Raw genomic sequence first — 21,389 nt, forward strand, 5'->3', positions numbered from 1 at the left:
CAATGCCAGACCACATACTGCATCAATTACAACATCATGGCTGCGTAGAAGAAGGATCCGGGTACTTAAATGGCCAGCCTGCAGTCCAGATCTTTCACCCATAGAAAAATTTGGGCAATCATAAAGAGGAAGATGCAACAAAGGAGACCTAAGACAGTTGAGCAACTAGAAGCCTGTATTAGACAAGAATGGGACAAAATTCCTATTCCTAAACTTGGGCAACTTGTCTCCTCAGTCCCCAGATGTTTGCAGACTGTTATAAAAAGAAGAGGGGAGGCCACACAGTGGTAAACATGGCCTTGTCCCAACTTTTTTGAGATGTGTTGATGCCATAAAATTTAAAATCAATTTATTTTTCCCTTAAAATGATACATTTTCTCAGTTTAAACATTTGATATGTCATCTATGTTGTATTCTGAATAAAATATTGAAATTTGAAACTTCCAACATCATTGCATTTTGTTTTTATTCACAATTTGTACAATGTCCCATCTTTTTTGGAATCGGGTTTGTACTTTTGGTAATATAGCGTATTATATATATATATATATATATAAATATATATAATTAAATAGTGGCAAGTTGAGTGTACAAATTGGTAGTGAGGTTTTCAGTGACCTAGCAGACTGTTTGCCATTAACTATTCTTTTACTTTGTAACGTCATCTCCTGCATGACATTTCTGCCATTTTCTCCCAAGTAAAAAATAACAGTTTTTGTAGCTGTTGACTTTTAATAAACAGCCACTTAACTATCTCACGATCCAGCGCTGGGCTCACTGGACACCTAGCCATTTTCATCCTGGGTGTCTCTTCCTGGCGCCAGCATCTTCACTATGGGCACCCGGCTGTGACAGCTTGTGGCTTCACACCTCGGTACCCACTGCGCATGTGTGAATGGCACTGCGCATGGTGAAAGGTCAGGCAGTTTTCTGGGACCTGTCATCTGCCCCAGAAGACTGCAGGAGGGAGGAGGGGGGAAGAACTTCTGCTTCTGATCGCCTACACCAGGGCTTCCCAAACTTTTTGGGCCGAGACCCACTTCTGAATACAGTTATTTTTCAGGACCCACTTGCTTGTAATTGAATATTGTAAAGCACTACAGAATTTGTTGGCGCTATATAAATGCAAAAAATAATAATAATGCATATTTTAAAGGGAGGGGGATGTTAAAAATATCAATTTACTGCTTTTCAATTTATTATTGAATACACTTGCCAGATGTTCTAAGTGAGGGGTCATAAACCTGTGGCATATAAGCGGAGTTGTACGTAATCAGCACCCTCATAGACAGTATAAGGCAGGCAGAGGACAGAAATCAACCACCCCAGGACAGTGATCAGCAGGCTATATGGCACCCACCCACCTTCTTCTCCCAGCGGTCCACAGTGAAGGTGAAGCCCCTGTTTGCCCTCTCCAGGGCCCAGCACACCTCACCCAGAGTCTCCATGATGAGGAGCTCTATGCTGGTCTTGGTGTCCTGGCTCTTCTCCTTCAGATCCTCTACTGGGGTCACAGAAGCTGCCATGAACTCCTGACACCGTTAGGCTACCTGGTCCTCCTATGACACCGAGGCTGCCATCTCTGCCCGCTATAGCTGAGAGAATCCCACCGCCAGTCTAGCCACCACCGCTGCCGCCAGGAGCACCGAGGAGCTGGCCTTGCACCCCATGAACATATTCTACATAACAGCCCACATACATACTCACTGATGCAAGTATCCTCCTCGTGGGAAATGCAGACCAGTCTCTGTAAACTGCGTGGGCGGGAACCTGAATCCATCGCGATTTGACTGCTATGCCTCTCTGTAATTTGCGTGGGCTCGCACAGCACAATTTAGGCAGGCCCGCTCTCAGTGATTTCCAGCTCAGCGCGACCCACTCAAACGCAGCTCGTGACCCACCAGCGGGTCCCGACCCACAGTTTGGGAACTCCTGGCCTAGACGGTTGGAGCAGAAGTGGGAGCGGGTACATGTCAAAATCTGTCACAAACAGGAGTGGGGAAGGAGGCCTTAAAACTGAACTTCCCCTTTGGCGTGGAGCTCTTCTTTTGTAGAAAGCTAGTGGGCTGAGGGTGTGTAAATGGGGTAAACAAGAGGTGTTTAAGGAACCCTTCTTGCTTAGGATTTGACTCTTTATTGCCTCTTGCTAGCCAAATGTCTCTTCAAAAGCAGAACTAAAGTCTGTATATACTGTACTCACCTCTGCTCCTGTGATTCAATGTCTGTGAGTTCCTTCGTTGGCGCTGACATTGTCTCCCTGGATTCTTCAGGGTGTGGTGTCATCCTGATTGGCCAGCATGGGAATGATGTAACTCCTGTGCAGGTACGTTTTTTTTAGCAAGTCTCTTCTGCAAAAAAGAGCCTGCTTGCTATCAAACTTTAATTTCGTCAGAACTTTAGTTCTGCTTTAAGGCAATTTTTCTCAACCAGAATTCTGAGGAAATATAGGATTCCTTCAGAGATTGCTAAAGTGTTGCTAGGCAGTGGTGGATTCATCTATTGTCTGACCATCAGAATAAGGGGAAACTGAACCACCAATATAAGGTGGTCCTTCTCTACTAACCACTCATCTAATGGGAACGCCTCTCACTGACAACCAATGCAAAGGAATTTTCCTGAAATATCCAGTTTAAAAAAAAAAAAAAAACTCCTCATTTACATACAAACCTAAACAGATAGTTATGTGGTTGCAAATCAATGCATATATCAAGTAGGTATGGTCAACTGCTGTTCAACCAATCTTCAGAAGGGGGATGATGTGTGAACAAAGCAACTTTGCAATGACTGTTCAAACCAGATGTGGTGGTTGATGCATCTCAAAAACTGCTGACTTCTTAGGACTATCTCCTATTACAATCACTAGAATTTGTAGAGAATGGTACTGAAAACAAATCATTCAATGAACAAAACACTTTGGTAATAGGAGAGGTCAGGCGGACAAGAAAGCCAACAGCTGATGCACAAGCGGTACACAAAAGGGCATCTATGAATGCAAAACTTAAATCAGGAGCAGCTGTTCAAGGAAACCAATCAGCTTCCATCTTTCATTTTCAAAGCTTAACTGAATAAGCTAAAGATAGGACCCGATTGGTTGCCACAAACAGCTGCTCTAGATTCGGTCTGCACCAGTATGAATAAATTCCTCTGTTATACCTTGAAGATGATGAGCTACAGGGGCATAAGGCTCCATGTACACGGGACGTTAGAAAAAACGTGCTGCAAAGCTAGTTCTGACGCTGGGAAAAAGCAGCTGTTAAACGTGCTTTCAGTAGCTTTTTCCATTGGAGTTATTGCACGTTTGGCCACGTTGCTTTTAGCAGCGTTTTTTCTGCCTCCATTCAAAATCAATGGTAACCTATTGATTTGAATGGAAGTCGTACCGCAAGTCGGATCAGGATGATCTGACTTGCGGCGCGACTTGCGCTGTGAGAATCTTGAGGGGGAACTCCACGCCAAAAATGGGAAAAAAACTGCGTGGGGTCCCCCCCAGGTTCCCAACCAGCCCCTTCGGGTCTGGTATGGAATTTGAGGGTAGCCCCACGCCGAAAAAACGGCGTGGGGTCCCCTCCAAAATCCATACCAGACCCTTATCCGAGCACGCAGCCCGGTAGGGCAGGAAAGGGGAGGGGAAGAGCGAGCGGCCCCACCCCCCGGACCATACCAGGCCACATGCCCTCAACATGGGGGGGTGTTGGTGCTTTGGGGAAGGGGGAGCTCTGCACCCCCCACCTCAAAGCACCTTGCCCCCATGTTGTTGATGGGGACAAGGGCCTCATCCCCACAACCCTGGCCGGTGGTTGTGGGGGTCTGCGGGCAGGGGGCTCATCGGAATCTGGAAGCCCCCTTTAACAAGGGGGCCCCCCAGATCCCGGACCCCCTCCCTATGTGAATGGGTATGGGGTACACTGTACCCCTACCCATTCACCCCATAAAAGGCAGTGTATGTAAATAACAGGAGACGTTGCTGCACAAATACAGCGCAACATAAAATATTGCAACGATCATTGTGGGGTCTAAGTAATTTTCTAGCAAAAATACTGATTTATACTTGTAAAGTGGGGTACACACTAGTAGAAAATCTGCCAAAAATTCCCACCCGATGTGAAATCGTCCGATTTTCACCTAGTGTGTACACAACTTTCAGCAGCCGATGCCGAAATTCAACGGAAAAAAACGGAGGGACAAACACCAAAAAAATTTTTCGTCCGTCCCCAGCTGACCGTTTTCGTTTAATGTGTATGCAGTACGTCCGTGAAAAATCGGATAGGAAAGACCGCGCATGATGTGAAGTTGCTGACAACCCGGAAGTCTAGACAAATGTGCCAAAAAACAGAAAAATCGGACGAGAAATTTAGTGAACATTTATGCACTGTCGACTAAAAACGGTAATGAACGCTGAGAAGACAGAGAAAAATCGGAGGATATTTCGTCCGATTTTCGTCAAGTGTGTACGGCCCTTAAGCAACAAGTGTCAGAAAAAGGCTTATGCTTGAAAGGGTTAACAGTTTTCATACCTACTTATAGCATCAGTAAACCTGTTATGCTTTCTTTAATAAGGTGACCCCCACCAGTGCAATACGGTTTCTTTCAACTCCCTTTTCTAAACAGTTTGGTCTGTTACAGGAAATGGAAAAATAACTCATCTCCTGGCAGGATCAACATAGCTTGTGATCAATTAACCGTTTCTGGACACACAAAAAAATAAAATAAAAATAGTGGTTCCCTGAATCAGTCAGGGACCTTGCACTCTAGAAACACCGAATCCAAACCAGGGATCCAACATTTCTCTTTTCCATCTAACAATCACAGGCTGGGGGCAGAGCGGTTACCAAGCTATGTTACTTAACCGCAGCCGAGAAAGGTTCGGTCACTAGCCTAGCTATCATGTCTGACCAGGCTGTGTACATCTTAGGAATGAATGGACAGAAATATAATTTTTTTTTTTTTTTTGCAGTTAAAGCAGATTCCACATAAGTATCTCAGTGATGTATTTAGCTATTGGTCTGACATGCAGCTTAATGCATTCCCACCTGTCTCTCAAGGGAGGACAAGGGTGTTTTAGAGATAGCATTTGTCAGACTAAATATCATGGCTCAAGCATACATTAACCTGGTTGGTGCTTTAAGTTTGTCAATCCATTTATTTCTAGTACTGCAATGGTGGTATTTTGACCCTGTCCCAATTAGGAAAGCACCTGCAATGATTGGGACATAATGGCGTCCGAAATCCTCTGAGATTTCCCCTGATATAGTGGCATCTGGGGGTCAGGATTACGAAAAATGTACCACAAATGTCAGAAAGATGGGCTTTCCCATCTCTCCGAGCCATGCCCCTTTGATTAAAACAATAACACAGCAATAAATTATCTGGGCACTTATTGATTATACAGGGAGTGCAGAATTATTAGGCAAATGAATATTTTGACCACATCATCCTCTTTATGCATGTTGTCTTACTCCAAGCAGTATAGGCTCGAAAGCCTACTACCAATTAAGCATATTAGGTGATGTGCATCTCTGTAATGAGAAGGGGTGTGGTCTAATGACATCAATACCCTATATCAGGTGTGCATAATTATTAGGCAACTTCCTTTCCTTGGGCAAAATGGGTAAAAGAAGGACTTGACAGGCTCAGAAAAGTCAAAAATAGTGAGATATCTTGCAGAGGGATGCAGCACTCTTACAAATTGCAAAGCTTCTGAAGCGTGATCATCGAACAATCAAGCATTTCATTCAAAATAGTCAACAGGGTCGCAAGAAGCGTGTGGAAAAACCAAGGCGCAAAATAACAGCCCATGAACTGAGAAAAGTCAAGCGTGCAGCTGCCAAGATGCCACTTGCCACCAGTTTGGCCATATTTGAGAGCTGCAACATCACTGGAGTGCCCAAAAGCACAAGGTGTGCAATACTCAGAGACATGGCCAAGGTAAGAAAGGCTGAAAGACGACCACCACTGAACAAGACACACAAGCTGAAACGTCAAGACTGGGCCAAGAAATATCTCAAGACTGATTTTTCAAAGGTTTTCTGGACTGATGAAATGAGAGTGAGTCTTGATGGGCCAGATGGATGGGCCCGTGGCTGGATTGGTAAAGGGCAGAGAGCTCCAGTCCGACTCAGACGCCAGCAAGGTGGAGGTGGAGTACTGGTTTGGGCTGGTATCATCAAAGATGAGCTTGTGGGGCCTTTTCGGGTTGAGGATGGAGTCAAGCTCAACTCCCAGTCCTACTGCCAGTTTCTGGAAGACACCTTCTTCAAGCAGTGGTACAGGAAGAAGTCTGCATCCTTCAAGAAAAACATGATTTTCATGCAGGACAATGCTCCATCACACGCGTCCAAGTACTCCACAGCGTGGCTGGCAAGAAAGGGTATAAAAGAAGAAAAGCTAATGACATGGCCTCCTTGTTCACCTGATCTGAACCCAATTGAGTATCTGTGGTCCAACATCAAATGTGAGATTTACAAGGAGGGAAACCAGTACACCTCTCTGAACAGGTTCTGGGAGGCTGTGGTTGCTGCTGCACGCAATGTTGATGGTGAACAGATCAAAACACTGACAGAATCCATGGATGGCAGGCTTTTGAGTGTCCTTGCAAAGAAAGGTGGCTATATTGGTCACTGACTTGTTTTTGAATGTCAGAAATGTATATTTGTGAATGTTGAGATGTTATATTGGTTTCACTGGTAAAAATAAATAATTGAAATGGGTATACTGTATATTTGATTTTTGTTAAGTTGCCTAATAATTATGCACAGTAATAGTCACCTGCACACACAGATATCCCCCTAAAATAGCTAAAACTAAAAACTACTTCCAAAAATAGTCAGCTTTGATATTAATGAGTTTTTTGGGTTCATTGAGAACATGGTTGTTGTTCAATAATAAAATTAATCATCAAAAATACTCATTTGCCTAATAATTCTGCACTCCCTGTACATTTGCTTATAGCAAAGCCTTGTTAGTGGACCAGAAAGCCGGTAGGAACCAGTGTTTTTGGTAAGCACCTTGCTCCAACATACATTATTGCTTGTGGTCAAGGGATGTTACGGCTTGTACACAGAATAAGAAGGGTAGTGGGTAATCTATATGGGCCTTCACACACTTTCCTATAACCCCCTTTATTAGAGCTGTGCAATAATGGTATCCTCCTCATTCTGCTGCTGGCTCAGCCCAAGCTTTGTAGTCCCTGTGTGAGTTCTTTCAGGAACAGGCATGTGACTGTGTCCTACGTGTGCAGAAGACTGGGGAGCCCCGGGGGCAGTGGCATCTTAAGAGCATTGTAGGCCCCCGGGCAATGCAGTGCACTGGGGCCCCCCGCCTACACAATCACCCACAAGAATAAAAATGCATATCATTGATAAGGCGATATTTATGGGTACAGCAGTGCCAGGCTAGTGACAGCTTCCAAGTTGGGGGGCTGGGTCCGGTGAACACACACACAGACGGGAGTCAGACTCGATTGTCCTGTGTGTGCCTGTTCCCGTTGAGGCGGACAGGCATTCCTGCAGTTGTGGGCTTCCCCTTCATGGCCCAAGTGGCCTGACAGCAGCGCAGGGCCGATGGGCACTTGCCACCTGCTAAGTTCAGCAGTGGAATGCATACAGGAATCAGGACTAATGCTTGACTGGGGCTGGGTCGCTGGGCATGGGGGGCCCCCCGGGCAAGTGGGGCCCCCGGGCAACTGCCCAGCGTGCCCATTTGGTAAGATGGCCCTGCTGTGCAAGTGTCATTCTGCTGCTGGGACTGATTGGAGACTGGATCGTAGACAAAGCAACCAAACTTTAAATACTGCTCTTCATATAGGAGGGGCGTGTCTTCCTGTGCATGGCTCTCCCCAAGCAGGACTCTTCCCCCATCCGCTCTAGTTTCTAACTCCCATGCTGCCTGTATCCTGTGAGCTCTACTGACCCTGTACACTGTCTGTATCCTATGAGCTCTACTGGCCCTGTATACTGTCTGTATCCTGTGAGCTCTACTGACCCTGTATACTGTCTGTATCCTGTGAGCCCTACTGACCCTGTATACTGTCTGTATCCTGTAAGCTCTACTGACCCTGTACACTGTCTGTATCCTGTGAGCTAGTTCCCTGTGAGCTCTACTGACACTGTACACTGCCTGTATCCTGTGAGCTCTACTGACCCTGTATACTGTCTGTATCCTGTGAGCCCTACTGACCCTGTATACTGTCTGTATCCTGTGAGCCCTACTGACCCTGTATACTGTCTGTATCCTGTAAGCTCTACTGACCCTGTACACTGTCTGTATCCTGTGAGCTAGTTCCCTGTGAGCTCTACTGACACTGTACACTGCCTGTATCCTGTGAGCTCTACTGACCCTGTATACTGTCTGTATCCTGTGAGCCCTACTGACCCTGTATACTGTCTGTATCCTGTGAGCTCTACTGACCCTGTACACTGTCTGTATCCTGTAAGCTCTACTGACCCTGTACACTGTCTGTATCCTGTGAGCTCTACTGACCCTGTACACTGCCTGTATCCTGTGAGCTCTACTGACCCTGTACACTGTCTGTATCCTGTGAACTCTACTGACCCTGTACACTGCCTGTATCCTGTGAGCTCTACTGACCCTGTACACTGTCTGTATCCTGTGAGTCCTACTGACCCTGTACACTGTCTGTATCCTGTAAGCTCTACTGACCCTGTACACTGTCTGTATCCTGTAAGCTCTACTGACCCTGTATACTGTCTGTATCCTGTGAGTCCTACTGACCCTGTATACTGTCTGTCTCCTGTAAGCTCTACTGACCCTGTACACTCTCTCTATCCTGTGAGCTAGTTCCCTGTGAGCTCTACTGACCCTGTACACTGCCTGTATCCTGTGAGCCCTACTGGCCCTGTATACTGTCTGTATCCTGTGAGTCCTACTGACCCTGTACACTGTCTGTATCCTGTAAGCTCTACTGACCCTGTACACTGTCTGTATCCTGTAAGCTCTACTGACCCTGTATACTGTCTGTATCCTGTGAGTCCTACTGACCCTGTATACTGTCTGTATCCTGTAAGCTCTACTGACCCTGTACACTCTCTGTATCCTGTGAGCTAGTTCCCTGTGAGCTCTACTGACCCTGTACACTGTCTGTATCCTGTGAGCCCTACTGACCTTGTACACTGTCTGTATCCTGTGAGCCCTACTGACCCTATACACTGTCTGTATCCTGTAAGCTCTACTGACCCTATACACTGTCTGTATCCTGTAAGCTCTACTGACCCTGTACACTGCCTGTATCCTGTGAGCTCTACTGACCCTGTATACTGTCTGTATCCTGTGAGCCCTACTGACCCTGTATACTGTCTGTATTCTGTGAGCTCTACTGACCCTGTACACTGTCTGTATCCTGTAAGCTCTACTGACCCTGTACACTGTCTGTATCCTGTGAGCTCTACTGACCCTGTACACTGCCTGTATCCTGTGAGCTCTACTGACCCTGTACACTGTCTGTATCCTGTGAACTCTACTGACCCTGTACACTGCCTGTATCCTGTGAGCTCTACTGACCCTGTACACTGTCTGTATCCTGTGAGTCCTACTGACCCTGTACACTGTCTGTATCCTGTAAGCTCTACTGACCCTGTACACTGTCTGTATCCTGTAAGCTCTACTGACCCTGTATACTGTCTGTATCCTGTGAGTCCTACTGACCCTGTATACTGTCTGTCTCCTGTAAGCTCTACTGACCCTGTACACTCTCTCTATCCTGTGAGCTAGTTCCCTGTGAGCTCTACTGACCCTGTACACTGCCTGTATCCTGTGAGCCCTACTGGCCCTGTATACTGTCTGTATCCTGTGAGTCCTACTGACCCTGTACACTGTCTGTATCCTGTAAGCTCTACTGACCCTGTACACTGTCTGTATCCTGTAAGCTCTACTGACCCTGTATACTGTCTGTATCCTGTGAGTCCTACTGACCCTGTATACTGTCTGTATCCTGTAAGCTCTACTGACCCTGTACACTCTCTGTATCCTGTGAGCTAGTTCCCTGTGAGCTCTACTGACCCTGTACACTGTCTGTATCCTGTGAGCCCTACTGACCTTGTACACTGTCTGTATCCTGTGAGCCCTACTGACCCTATACACTGTCTGTATCCTGTAAGCTCTACTGACCCTATACACTGTCTGTATCCTGTAAGCTCTACTGACCCTGTACACTGTCTGTATCCTGTAAGCTCTACTGACCCTGTATACTGTCTGTATCCTGTGAGCCCTACTGACCCTGTATACTGTCTGTATCCTGTAAGCTCTACTGACCCTGTACACTGTCTGTATCCTGTGAGCTCTCCTGACCCTGTACACTGTCTGTATCCTGTGAGCTCTCCTGACCCTGTACACTGTCTGTATCCTGTGAGCTCTCCTGACCCTGTACACTGTTTGTATCCTGTGAGCTCTACTGACCCTGTACACTATCTGTATCCTGTGAGCCAATTCCCTGTGTGAGCTCTACTGACCCTGTACACTGTCTGTATCCTGTGAGCCCTACTGACCCTGTATACTGTCTGTATCCTGTGAGCCCTACTGACCCTGTATACTGTCTGTATCCTGTAAGCTCTACTGACCCTGTACACTGTCTGTATCCTGTGAGCTAGTTCCCTGTGTGTGCCCTACTAACCCTGTACACTGTCTGTATCCTGTGACCAAATTCCCTGTGTGTGCCCTACTGACTCTGTCTGTATCCTGTGAGCTAGTTCCCTGTGTGTACTCTACTGACCCTGTACACTATCTGTATCCTGTGAGCTCTACTGACCCTGTACACTGTCTTTATCCTGTGAGCTAGTTCAATGTGTGTGCCCTACTGCCCCTGTACACTGTCTGTATCCTGTGAGCTCTACTGACCCTGTACACTGTCTGTATCCTGTGAGCTCTACTGACCCTGTACACTGTCTTTATCCTGTGAGCTAGTTCCCTGTGTGTGCCCTACTGCCCCTGTACACTGTCTGTATCCTGTGAGCTAGTTCCATGTGTGTGATCTACTGACCCTGTACACTGACTGTATCCTGTGAGCTAGTACCCTGTACACTGACTGTATCATGTGAGCTAGTTCCATGTGTGTGCCCTACTGACCCTGTACACTGTCAGCCTGTGCTAGGTCTCTTACCAGTATTGCACTGTGAGTTTTTCAGTACAGGCTGGGTAGTGGTAAGAGTCAGGCAGGGAAAGGGTTAAATATCCACAACTGTTTTCTATCAGGAAGCAAAACTGTGTGAGCGATCCATCTCTACCAATCTATCTTTCCTCTGTCTGTTTTATCCATCTGTCCTCTCTGTCTTCCAGTCTTCTCTTCTGCCTGCCCTCTTTTCTCTGTCCTATTTCTCAATCTTTCTTGTTTATGTGCCTGTCCTCTGTCCTGAATCTCCATGTTCCCTCTGTATGTGCCTCTTTTGTCAGTCTGCCTGCCCTTCCTTTCTGTCTCTCCACATCCCCTATACATGTGTCCCCTCTGTATGAGCTTGCCCCGGTTGGTCTGCCTGTCTGTCCCTCCTCTCTCTGTCTATTCTCATTCTCTCCATCTGTCTATCCTCCCTCTCTTTCGGTCCATAATCTCCCACTCTATCTTTGTCTATCCTCTCTCTCTCTCTCCTTTGGCCTCTCCTGCCCCCCACTCTCTCTTCCCCATGTCTTTTTCTCCCCTGCTCCCCCACTCTCTCCTCCATCCCCTTCCACTCTCTCTCTCTCCTCCCCTCTCCCTTGCTTCTTACCCCCCCTCTCTTTATCCCTTGCTTCTTTTCTCCCCCCCCCTTCTCCCTTCCCTCTCTTGCTACCCCCTTACCTCTCTCTTCACCCCCCCCTTCTTCTTCCACCCTCCTCTTTCCTCCCCTCTCCTTCCCCCCCACCCTTTCATCTCGCTTTCCTCCCCTCTCTCTCCCCCCCGCCTCTCCAACTCTTTTCTCCTCCACCCCTCTCTCTTTTCTCCCTTCCCTTCCCACCTCTCTCTCTCTCCTTGTCCCCCCTCTCCCCCACCCTCTCTCTTTCCTCCCTTGCTCCTTTTCTTCCCCCCCCTCTTTCACCCCCCCTTCTCCCTTCTGCTCCCTCTATTTCACCCCCCCTTCTTTCACCTCCCTCTCCCCCCCACCCCCTTCATCTCTCTTCCCCCCTCTCTCCCCCACCCCCTCCTCTTCTTCTCCCCCAACTTTCTTCCCTCCCCTGCCCCTCTCTCTTTTCTCCCCTCCCTTCCCACCTCTCTCTCCTCGTTCCCCCTCTCCCCCCACCCTCTCTCTTTCCTCCCTTGCTCCTTTTCTCTCTCCCCCCCCTTTCTGTCTTCCTACCCCCCCTTCCCACCTCTCTCTCCACCCCACCCCACCACGGCCTTCTGTCTATTCTCTTAGTTCAAACGATAAAGAAAGTTCCTTAAATCACAATTCAAAGTTAGGTTTCCGTCATGCTTTCCTGGCACTGCAGGTGTCAGATAATGTACCGAAGAGAGCTGGATTTCAGTTCACATTACAGGACTGTGATAAGGTCTTATATACTGTGGACACCGCACCAATCCCAAAAGTCCATGTTCCAGCACTTGTAGCACTGGTGGAAGATCAGGGTGGGTCTCGTGGTGATGATGGGAGATCCTACCATTTGTCAGCACTTGATGTCAATGTGCAACACAGAGCAAATATTCATCTGTTAGATAATAGAAACCAACCTTATAAGGTGTTAAATCAACATGTCTCCACAGCGATTTGTCCAACACCAGCCTCCTCCACCGCTTGCAGACACTTAAAAACAAAAAAAAAAATAATTACATTAATTTATAATGTGAAGGTGTAAAAACCTAAAATAAAAGCCTAAGGGGAGGTCAAGCTAGTTAATATGAAGAGAGGAGTGACTATTGCATACAATCTTATATAGTAATCTTCAATTTTAATAGAACTTATTACGAAGTATTCATAGAGATTTTATAAGCTGCCATTTACTCTTCACTGATAACCTGTCTGGGCATCATCATTTTCCAGCCGATGCAATTCACGGCTCATAGTCTACCTTTACCAGCCTTCTGTACCCTCCGGATTGGTATTTTATTATGACATTGCTGCTTTAAAGAGACCCACTTACTTACCCTCCTTCAGGTATTTGAAGTCCAAACCCCGTGTGGAAGTTGGATGGCATCCAAGCATACTCATTATGTCTGCAAACCCTAATAATGAACCTCTCCATTCTTTACATTGAGGTAAAAAACACCCCTACCTCTCCTGGTGCCTCCTGTCCTTAAAGCCGTGTTCCAGCTGGGGAAAAAAAACGAAAAGTCAGCAGCTACAAATACTGTAGCTGCTGACTTTTAATTTATAGGCACTTACCTGTCCAGGGAGCCCGCAATGTCAGCACCCTAGCCAGTTTTTGGATCAGCTGCTGGGTGCTGCCGCCATTTGTTCTAAGGGAAACCGGCAGTAAAGCATTTCGGCTTCACAGCCGGTTCCCTACTGTACATGTTAATTCGCGAAGCACATTGCGATTTCTAATTGGCCCGGCAGCGGAGGAAGGGGGCAGAACTTCTGAGGGACGGTGCCACGGCGCTGTCTCCCGGAAGAGGGGAAGGGTAACTGTCAAAAACAGGTACCCGTTACCCCCTCCCCCCCTGAAAGGTGCCAAATGTGGCACCGGAGGGGGGAGTAAGGAAATGAGCGGAAGTTCCACTTTTGGTTGGAACTCCGCTTTAAACACTTTCCTAAGTCCACCCACGATCCAGCGATGTGTCTGAATGCATCTCTTCCCCCTTCACTTCCACATCTCACAGGAGGCTCATGCAATAACAGGAGCCATTGTCAGCCAAATCCTGTGAAGAGGGAGTGGGTGGGGGGGGGGGGCAAGCCATGCTGTGTGTGTCTATAGACACTCACAGCCAGCTCTGGCACATGCCTCAAGCGTGCCCCCATAGCACCCAGCTAGCTATGGGGGAACTTGGAGAGGAGGAGTGGGCAGTATGAAAATGCCAAAGAGGAGGCAAGGGACTGCTCTGTACAATATTGTTGCACGCAGCAGGTAAGTATAACATATTTTAAATTTTAACTAAATGCAAAACTTTTTTTTTCATTTTGGATACAGTAAGGGAGGGTTACAACCCCTGTCAGTTTTTTTTTTTTTTTATATGCCATCTGTGTCCCATTGAGGGACTTCCTTCACTTCCTGTCCCATAGTCTAAACAGGAAGTGAGGGGAAAACCCTCCAAAGTGAAAATCATGACGTGTCACCAGAGCTAGTGTCCTTATTGGAAGATTTACTCTCTATGATGTCAACCCAAAATTTGGGAATTTCTTTTACTTTCACTTTTAATGATAATGGTAAACAAGACAAATAGAGAGGGTGAATCTCCCCAATGTGGGCACAGACAGCAATAAAAACTGACTAATCCCTTTCCACTCAGTTAAAAAAAAGAAAAAGGTTTTGATTTTAGTTATAATTTAAAGCCCAACTCCAGGGAAAAAAAAAAAAAGTTTTCCCATGAAGTGGGGCTGTACCGGTGTTCTAAAATTTTGTCGGACCCATGAAAATTCCGGACCTCGTCACTTCCGGTGACACTATGTCATAACCCAGCTGGTGCGAGCCCTGATGCGCATGCGCACAAGACATTTTCAAGGTCCGATGAAATTCTAAGACTTAGCGAACAGCTGATTGAGAGGAGGAGGGGCTGAGGTGGGACGCACACACCGCCGCGGGAAAATTGCTGTCACGAGCGAACCAAAGGTGCTGGAGACCCCAAAATTTTATCGTAGGTGGTCAAGACCCTTCCCTACGGAAGAGTCTCTGGGATGAAAGGGCGCGGAGCAGTGACCCCGAGAACCCGGGCCTCCCCCCACCATAGACTCCAATGTAAAACCTGGTCGCCTCGCAGTTAGGTCACGGTCCCTTTGGGGAGCTGTCACGGCCGAGCCATAGGTCGCGTCAGACATAAAAAAAATACCGTAGGTAGCCAAGACCCTCAGGTACATCTGGAAAAAATTTGGGGTCTCGGGGACCTTTGGGCTCGGAGCAGCAACGTGCCAAAGTCTCGGGGACTCTGGGTCACTGCTCCGCACCCTTTCATCCCCGAGTCCCTAAATTTTTATCAGCTGTAGGGGAGCGTCTTGGCTACCTGCGATACAATTTTGGGGTCTCCAACACCTTTGGTTCGCCCATGACAGCTCCCCAAAGGGACCATGACCTAACCACGAGGTGACCAGGTTTAACATTGGAGTCTATGGTGGGGGGAGGCCCAGTTCTCGGGGTCACTTCTACGCCCCCTTTCATCCCCGAGACTTCAAATCTTTAAAAGCCGTAGGGAAGGGTCTTGGCCACCTACGATAAAATGTTGGGGTCTTCAGCACCTTTGGTTCGCCCGTGACAGCAATTTTCCCGCGGCGGTGTGTGCATCCCACCTCAGCCCTTCCTCCTCTCAATCAGCTGTTTGCTAAGTCTAAGAATTTAATCGGACCTTGAAAATGTCTTGTGCGCATGCGCACCGGGGCTCGCACCAGCTGGGTTATGACATAGCGTCACCGGAAGTGACGAGGTACGGAATTTTCATGGGTCCGCCAAAATTTTAGAACACCGGCACTACACGGATCAACCGCTTATTTTGTCTACAGCAGTGGTCTCCAAGGTAAGTGCTTACCTTTATCTAGCCCTTGAGGCATTGTTTCTGCCACTGACTCCAACAATGAGCTAGAATTCCTTTCACTGCCAACAAAAATGGGGGACTGTTCCTCCCAATGACCGCTAATACCAATGATAGGGCATTGTTTACTCCCACTGGGCACAGTCCGACCCCCCTAAAGTCCGACGGACAGTAAACTGACCTTTTCTTTGGAAAGTTAAGAGACCCCCTGGTCTAGGGGATTGAGGAAAGCTTATACTCACCCGATCCTTCCTTCCACCAGAAAAAAGTGCTCCTCCAAGGTCCAGCACTGGACTGTTCCTGGTCTATGGAGCCTCCTCTGGGCTTGATGATGTCAGGAACAGTCCATTATTCAAGACTGATGGAGCGCAGCGGTGCTGGACCGGTCTTGTGCTGGGAGAATCAGAGGATCAGGTAAGTAGATCTCTCCTCTCCCTTAGACAAAAATGAGCAGTTAAAGTGGAATTTAGATCAGAAAATTTAGCCCAGCTAGATCACTTTAGGCTGGCCCGTTTAGTAAAACATTAAAAATAAGTACCTATATGGTTTAAAATCCATTAATACACGGTCTCACCCTGGTCTGCACATGCTCAGTTGCTCTCCATTTTATGCTCTTTTGGGCACTGTCGAGTTTATAGAGACCAAACTGCTGACAGCATTAGGGCCAGTTTACACCATAGAAACGCAGTTCGGATGCGTTCTGGATGCTTTTCTGCATACATGTTTTTAGCGCATTTTTGATGTGTTCCAGTTAGAGCTGCACGATTAATCATAACAGAATCGAGATCGCGATTCACTCCCCCTGACGATCTTAACATGACACTTGCTCGATTCTTTACATGCTGTGAGGGAGCAGCTGTCAAAAAAAAAAAAAAAAAAACCTCCCGCAAAAGCCTATCAGCAGTCTCCCACTGAACTGTAAACACAAATGATTACATTGTATCTTTTCTTTCCCTCTGCCGGAGGAAGGAAGTTTAACCTCTTAAAGACTAAACCTTTTTCCTACACTTGTTGATTGCAAGTTAAATCAGTTTATTTTTCCTAGAAAAGTAGTTAGAACCCCCAAACATTTATATATATATTTTTTTTAGCAGAGACCCTGCAGAATAAAATGGTGATTGTTGTAAATTTTTATGTCACACTGTATTTGCGCAGCAGTCTTTCAAACGCAAGTAATACACTTTAATGAATAAAAAATAAAAAAAATAAAACAAAACCGTAAAGTTAATCCAATTTTTTTTATAATGTAAAAGATGTTACACAGAGAATCGTGAGAGAATCGTGATATTTATTCCAAGCAAAAAAAAATTGTGATTCTCATTTTGGCCAGAATCGTGCAGCTCTAGTTCCAGTGCATTTTCCCCCTCTTTTTTCTGCACCTTAAATAAGGACATGTGTGTTCCAGTACATTTTTTATGCGTTTTACCCCGTTCCAGTACAGTTCAGTGCAGAAAAACTTTTTTTTTCTGGAACTGGAACTGACTGCAATAGTGTGAACTGTGCCATTGAAAGCCATAGAACATACTATTCACACATTTTTGATGCACAAAAAAAATGCACTGGACGGAATATGGTGTGAACTGGCCCTTTGGAATTAAACCCTCCTATCCTTTACAGCCAAGGAAGCTGCTTCTGTTTGATCTGCAACTGCACATCACACCAGCCATTCTATGGTTCGACAGTTTTGTTGACAAAGAGAAAGGGTATCCCCCTAAAGGGTTGGGACTTGTCAGGCACGCACAATGTCACCCTTTTTTATTATTTTTTTCCTTTCATACTTGTGTGTGCCTGAAAAGTCCCAACCCTTTAGGGGATACCCTTTCTCTTTGTATGCATATATGGGATTTGGCACCTCCTTTTTGGACTTTGTTGAGGACTAACCCCCCCTTATCGACAGTTTTGTTGAGGACACAACCAAATGTGACAGTTAGCAATCCCGGCATTCCAGGAATGTAACTTTTTTTTTAAACCGTTAAATCAATGGGTTTAGTTCTGCTTTCTGATTTACTGCTGTTCAGGGGGTCTGGGTTTCACCAAAATGGCAGCATCCAGAAAGAAGAAATAGGAGCAATGCTGGAGGCAATTTACAGCACACACTAATGTTGGCAGCATAATTATAAATAGGAAATGTATGTTTCTTGCTAAAGAACATTATTTTCTTTTTTAATTTGTTATGGGTAAAGTTCCGCTTTAACCGTTGCAGTGCGGGCACAGTGCCACTGCATGAGAAATGTATTTATTTATTTTTTTACTCGGGGGTTGGGTTTTTGTTGAAGTTGAAGACAGCAGATAATAAAACTTATGTAGGGAGATTTGTTTCATCTCTGTGTATCATCTGAGGCTGTTCCCTTCACTGCTATATGTGAGGGCTTACATCCACTTTAAAGAGTTCCACCCATTTTTGTGTTTATTAAAAGAGAGCAGCTCCAAAAATTGTAGCTGCTGACTTTTAATAAATACACACTCACCTGTCCCATGGTCCAGTGATGCGGCTGCCTGAAGCCTCTCTTCTATCCCTCTGCTCTCCGCGGCACTGGTGTTCTATCAGAATACCGCTACCCATCAGAAAGTACAACAGAAGTGACGTTGCGAACAAAATTGCTTATTGCGCATGCTCTACGTGTTCCAATAGGTTTCCTAATCTGACAGAACACGACGGCGGCGGCAGCGGACATCCTCTTACACCCAAGCAAGTCTTCAATCGCACACTTTTTGTAGCAGTTAACTCCCCTTATATACTAAAATAGTCTATTTCACTATATAATCAGCTTGGCGCTGAGCAGTGCGGGGTGTGCCAGGATGGCCGTCGCCACCTTCTGCTTGCAGGCTTGTTGCTATATTTTAGGCAGGGCCGATATTGACTTTTGCTGATATGTCTGTATCGGCCCCGGATCTGGTCGATATTCCAAATATTGAGTGAGAAGGCTGGAAGTTAGGGATCGCTTCTGGTAATAATTGTATTAATGAAATCAGTCACAAACACCTGATGGTAAACAGCATAGGGGTGTGAAAAACTACAGTTTATGGATAAAATCAATAGAAGTTAAAAACACACACTGGTCGGATGTCGGGCTGAGCCCGTGTACTTGCCCCCACCGCCGATGTATGGCTAGCTGGGTTTCTGGCCAGTGTCAACGTCGCCAGCAGGCATCCGCGCCATCACAAGGATGGATTGATGCTTGATGTGACAGGGCTCCAGGTGGACCAACAGTACACAGACCGATACAGGAAACACTTGCGCTGGACAGCTGAAGCGGTGGCGGCACGGGAGATTACGTCACTCCCCCGCGCCGGCAAGAGTCATGGTGATGGGACCGTTGGCTCTTCCACTGTAGGAGTCGTAGGCTCTTCCTACCTATTTCTTGAAGAGACAAGAACTCACTGCTCAAGGTGGTGTAATTGCCTGATGACTCACACCGGTGCATGCCCCGACTCGCCTCCGTGGAAACTTGATAAAGGAAAAGGAATTGGCAGCACTCCAGGTTGAGTCAAAATCCAGATTTATTGACTGGACATCCAAATATGACAATCGTGACAAGGTAGACGTGTTTCACGCACTGACTCTGTGCTAAATCATTACTAATTAATTAATTACTAATTAATGATTAAGCACACAGTCAGTGTGTGAAACGCGTCTACCTTGTCACAATTGTCAAATTTGGATGTCCAGTCAATAAATCTGGATTTTGACTCAACCTGGAGTGCTGCCAATTCCTTTTCCTCTACCTATTTCTTGCCGGCGCGGTGGAGTGACATTATCTCCTGCGCCGGCCATCGCTTCAGCTGCCCGGCGAAAGCGTTTCCTGTATCGGTCTGTGTACCATTGGTCCACCTGGAGCCCTGTCACATCAAGCATGCATTCATCCTTGTGGCGGCACAGACGGCTGCTGGCAATGTTGACACTGGCCAGAAACCCAGCTAGCAGTACATCAGCGGTGGGGGCAAATACACGGACTCAGCCCGACATCCGACCAGTGTGTGTTTATAACTTTTATGCAATAAACTGTGTGTTGTTGGACCTTTCCCTGGCGTGGAACCTTTTTTATTTTTTTTTTTCACCACTATGCCTTTTACCATTAGGTGTTTGTGACTGATTTCATTAATACAATTATTACCAGAAGTGCTCCCTAACTTCCAACCTTCTCACTGTACTGACTCTGCACCCAGGAGTCCCCATTGGAACTGCTGAGGTTATACACAGGCTTTTCATCCACTGGTCGTTTGGGCGCCCTGTCTCTCTTTGGCTCCATGTACACGGGACGCTGGAAATGGCCGTTTAGGAGCAGTTGGGAGTTTTTTTCAGAAGCCCCTGAACCCACCTACATGTTATCTTATCTGTCCATGTACACCAGGTCGTTTACAGTCATTTGCAGGCAGTGGAGTTCAGGGACGTTTTTCGGAAAGCAATTATTTGCGTTCGAACATGTGTTTCCCGGAGTTTCAAACGCAAAAAACGCGACCGAACGCGATGACCCGCATTTAGTGTTCGCGTTTTTCTATTTTAAAGGGGAATCATTTCTTTCACCTCTAGGAACGCTTCTAAACGCAAACGCCCGCTAAACGCGGGTGCAAACGCGACCTAACGGATGTTTCAAATGTCCTAAAAATTCCAGCATTCAAAGGGACTTTTAACAACGTCCCGTGTACATGGAGCCTTTGTCTGCAAGAGTACCTGTCAAGTAATAAAAATAAAACATTTTTTTTTTTTTTTAAATGCACGAAAATAATCGGCCGATACCAATATGCAATGACAAAAATATCAGTATCGGCAATAAAAAAACGATAACGGTCGATCATACTTTATTTACTATAATACTATCATAATAAAAATGTAATACTGTATTATATTTAATTATATAAGGAGAGTTTACTGGTAAAATAAGTGTGAAATTGAAGACTTTCCTGGGTGTAAGAAGATGTCCGCTGCAGCCGGTGTGTTTAGTCACATTAGGAAACCTATTGGAACGCATAGCGGCCATGTTGGAACGCATAGCGGCCATGTTGGAACGCATAGCGGCCATGTTGGAACGCATGCGCAGTAAGCATTTTTTCCTCAGAACGTCACTTCCATTACATTTTCTGATGGGTAGCGGTATTCTGACAGGGCACCGGCATTGCAAGTGTGGGCACCCGGCTGTGACAGCTTGCGGCTTCACAGCCGGGTGCGCATTGTTCAGGCAATCTTATGGGACCTGTGATGTGTCCCAGAAGATTGTAAGGGGGGAGAGGAGAATGGCGGCTCAAGCGGAAGTGGGTACCTGTCAAAACAAGATACCCGCTGCCCCCCCCCCCCCAAAAAAAATGACATGTGGCATAATTGGGGGAGAGGAGTGCTTAAAGTGGAACTTCCCCATTTGGGAGGAGCTCCGCTTTAAGTGGCTTGCTAATGTGCGCCTATCTGCAGTACCATGCGATTTGGTGTCATGTACTGTGTGCATGTCCGGCAGCCCATTGAAATGAAGGCTCTATCGGGAATGTGCGCCTTCTGTTGTGGACCGGTACTTAGGGTGAAGATCCGCTTTAACTGAACAAGCTAAAGGTAGAATCTGATTGGCTGCCATGTCATTCGCAGGTTTTGATGATTCCCCTCCATAGGCTCACTGGTCATCATCCAGCCAGGACTGTCACAGAGGAAAGTGATAGAGCGCCCCCTATGGTCCAGGAAGGTCCCCAGTGATCTATGGAGAGGACAGGAGGCTGAGGTGCCCCATGTCCTCCATTGTCACAGTCACACACTCAGGGAGACATCTTCCTGTCTATGGCCAGCCTCGGACGACTTTCCTGTCATGACAAT

General features: G+C 46.6%; 1 protein-coding gene across 1 annotated transcript in view; it reads right to left on the reverse strand.

Annotated features, from left to right (window-relative positions):
• The window catches only part of FBXL12 (F-box and leucine rich repeat protein 12), a 33,166-nt gene that overhangs the window by 11,457 nt on the left and 320 nt on the right, over window positions 1-21,389 (reverse strand). The window contains exon 2 of the mRNA XM_082255508.1: window positions 12,650-12,722. Coding sequence (XP_082111634.1) covers window positions 12,650-12,722 — 73 coding nt within the window. The remainder of the gene's footprint in view (window positions 1-12,649; window positions 12,723-21,389) is intronic.

Source organism: Pelophylax lessonae (assembly GCF_965119305.1).
Source record: "Pelophylax lessonae genome assembly, chromosome: 4".
NCBI lineage: Eukaryota > Metazoa > Chordata > Amphibia > Anura > Ranidae > Pelophylax > Pelophylax lessonae.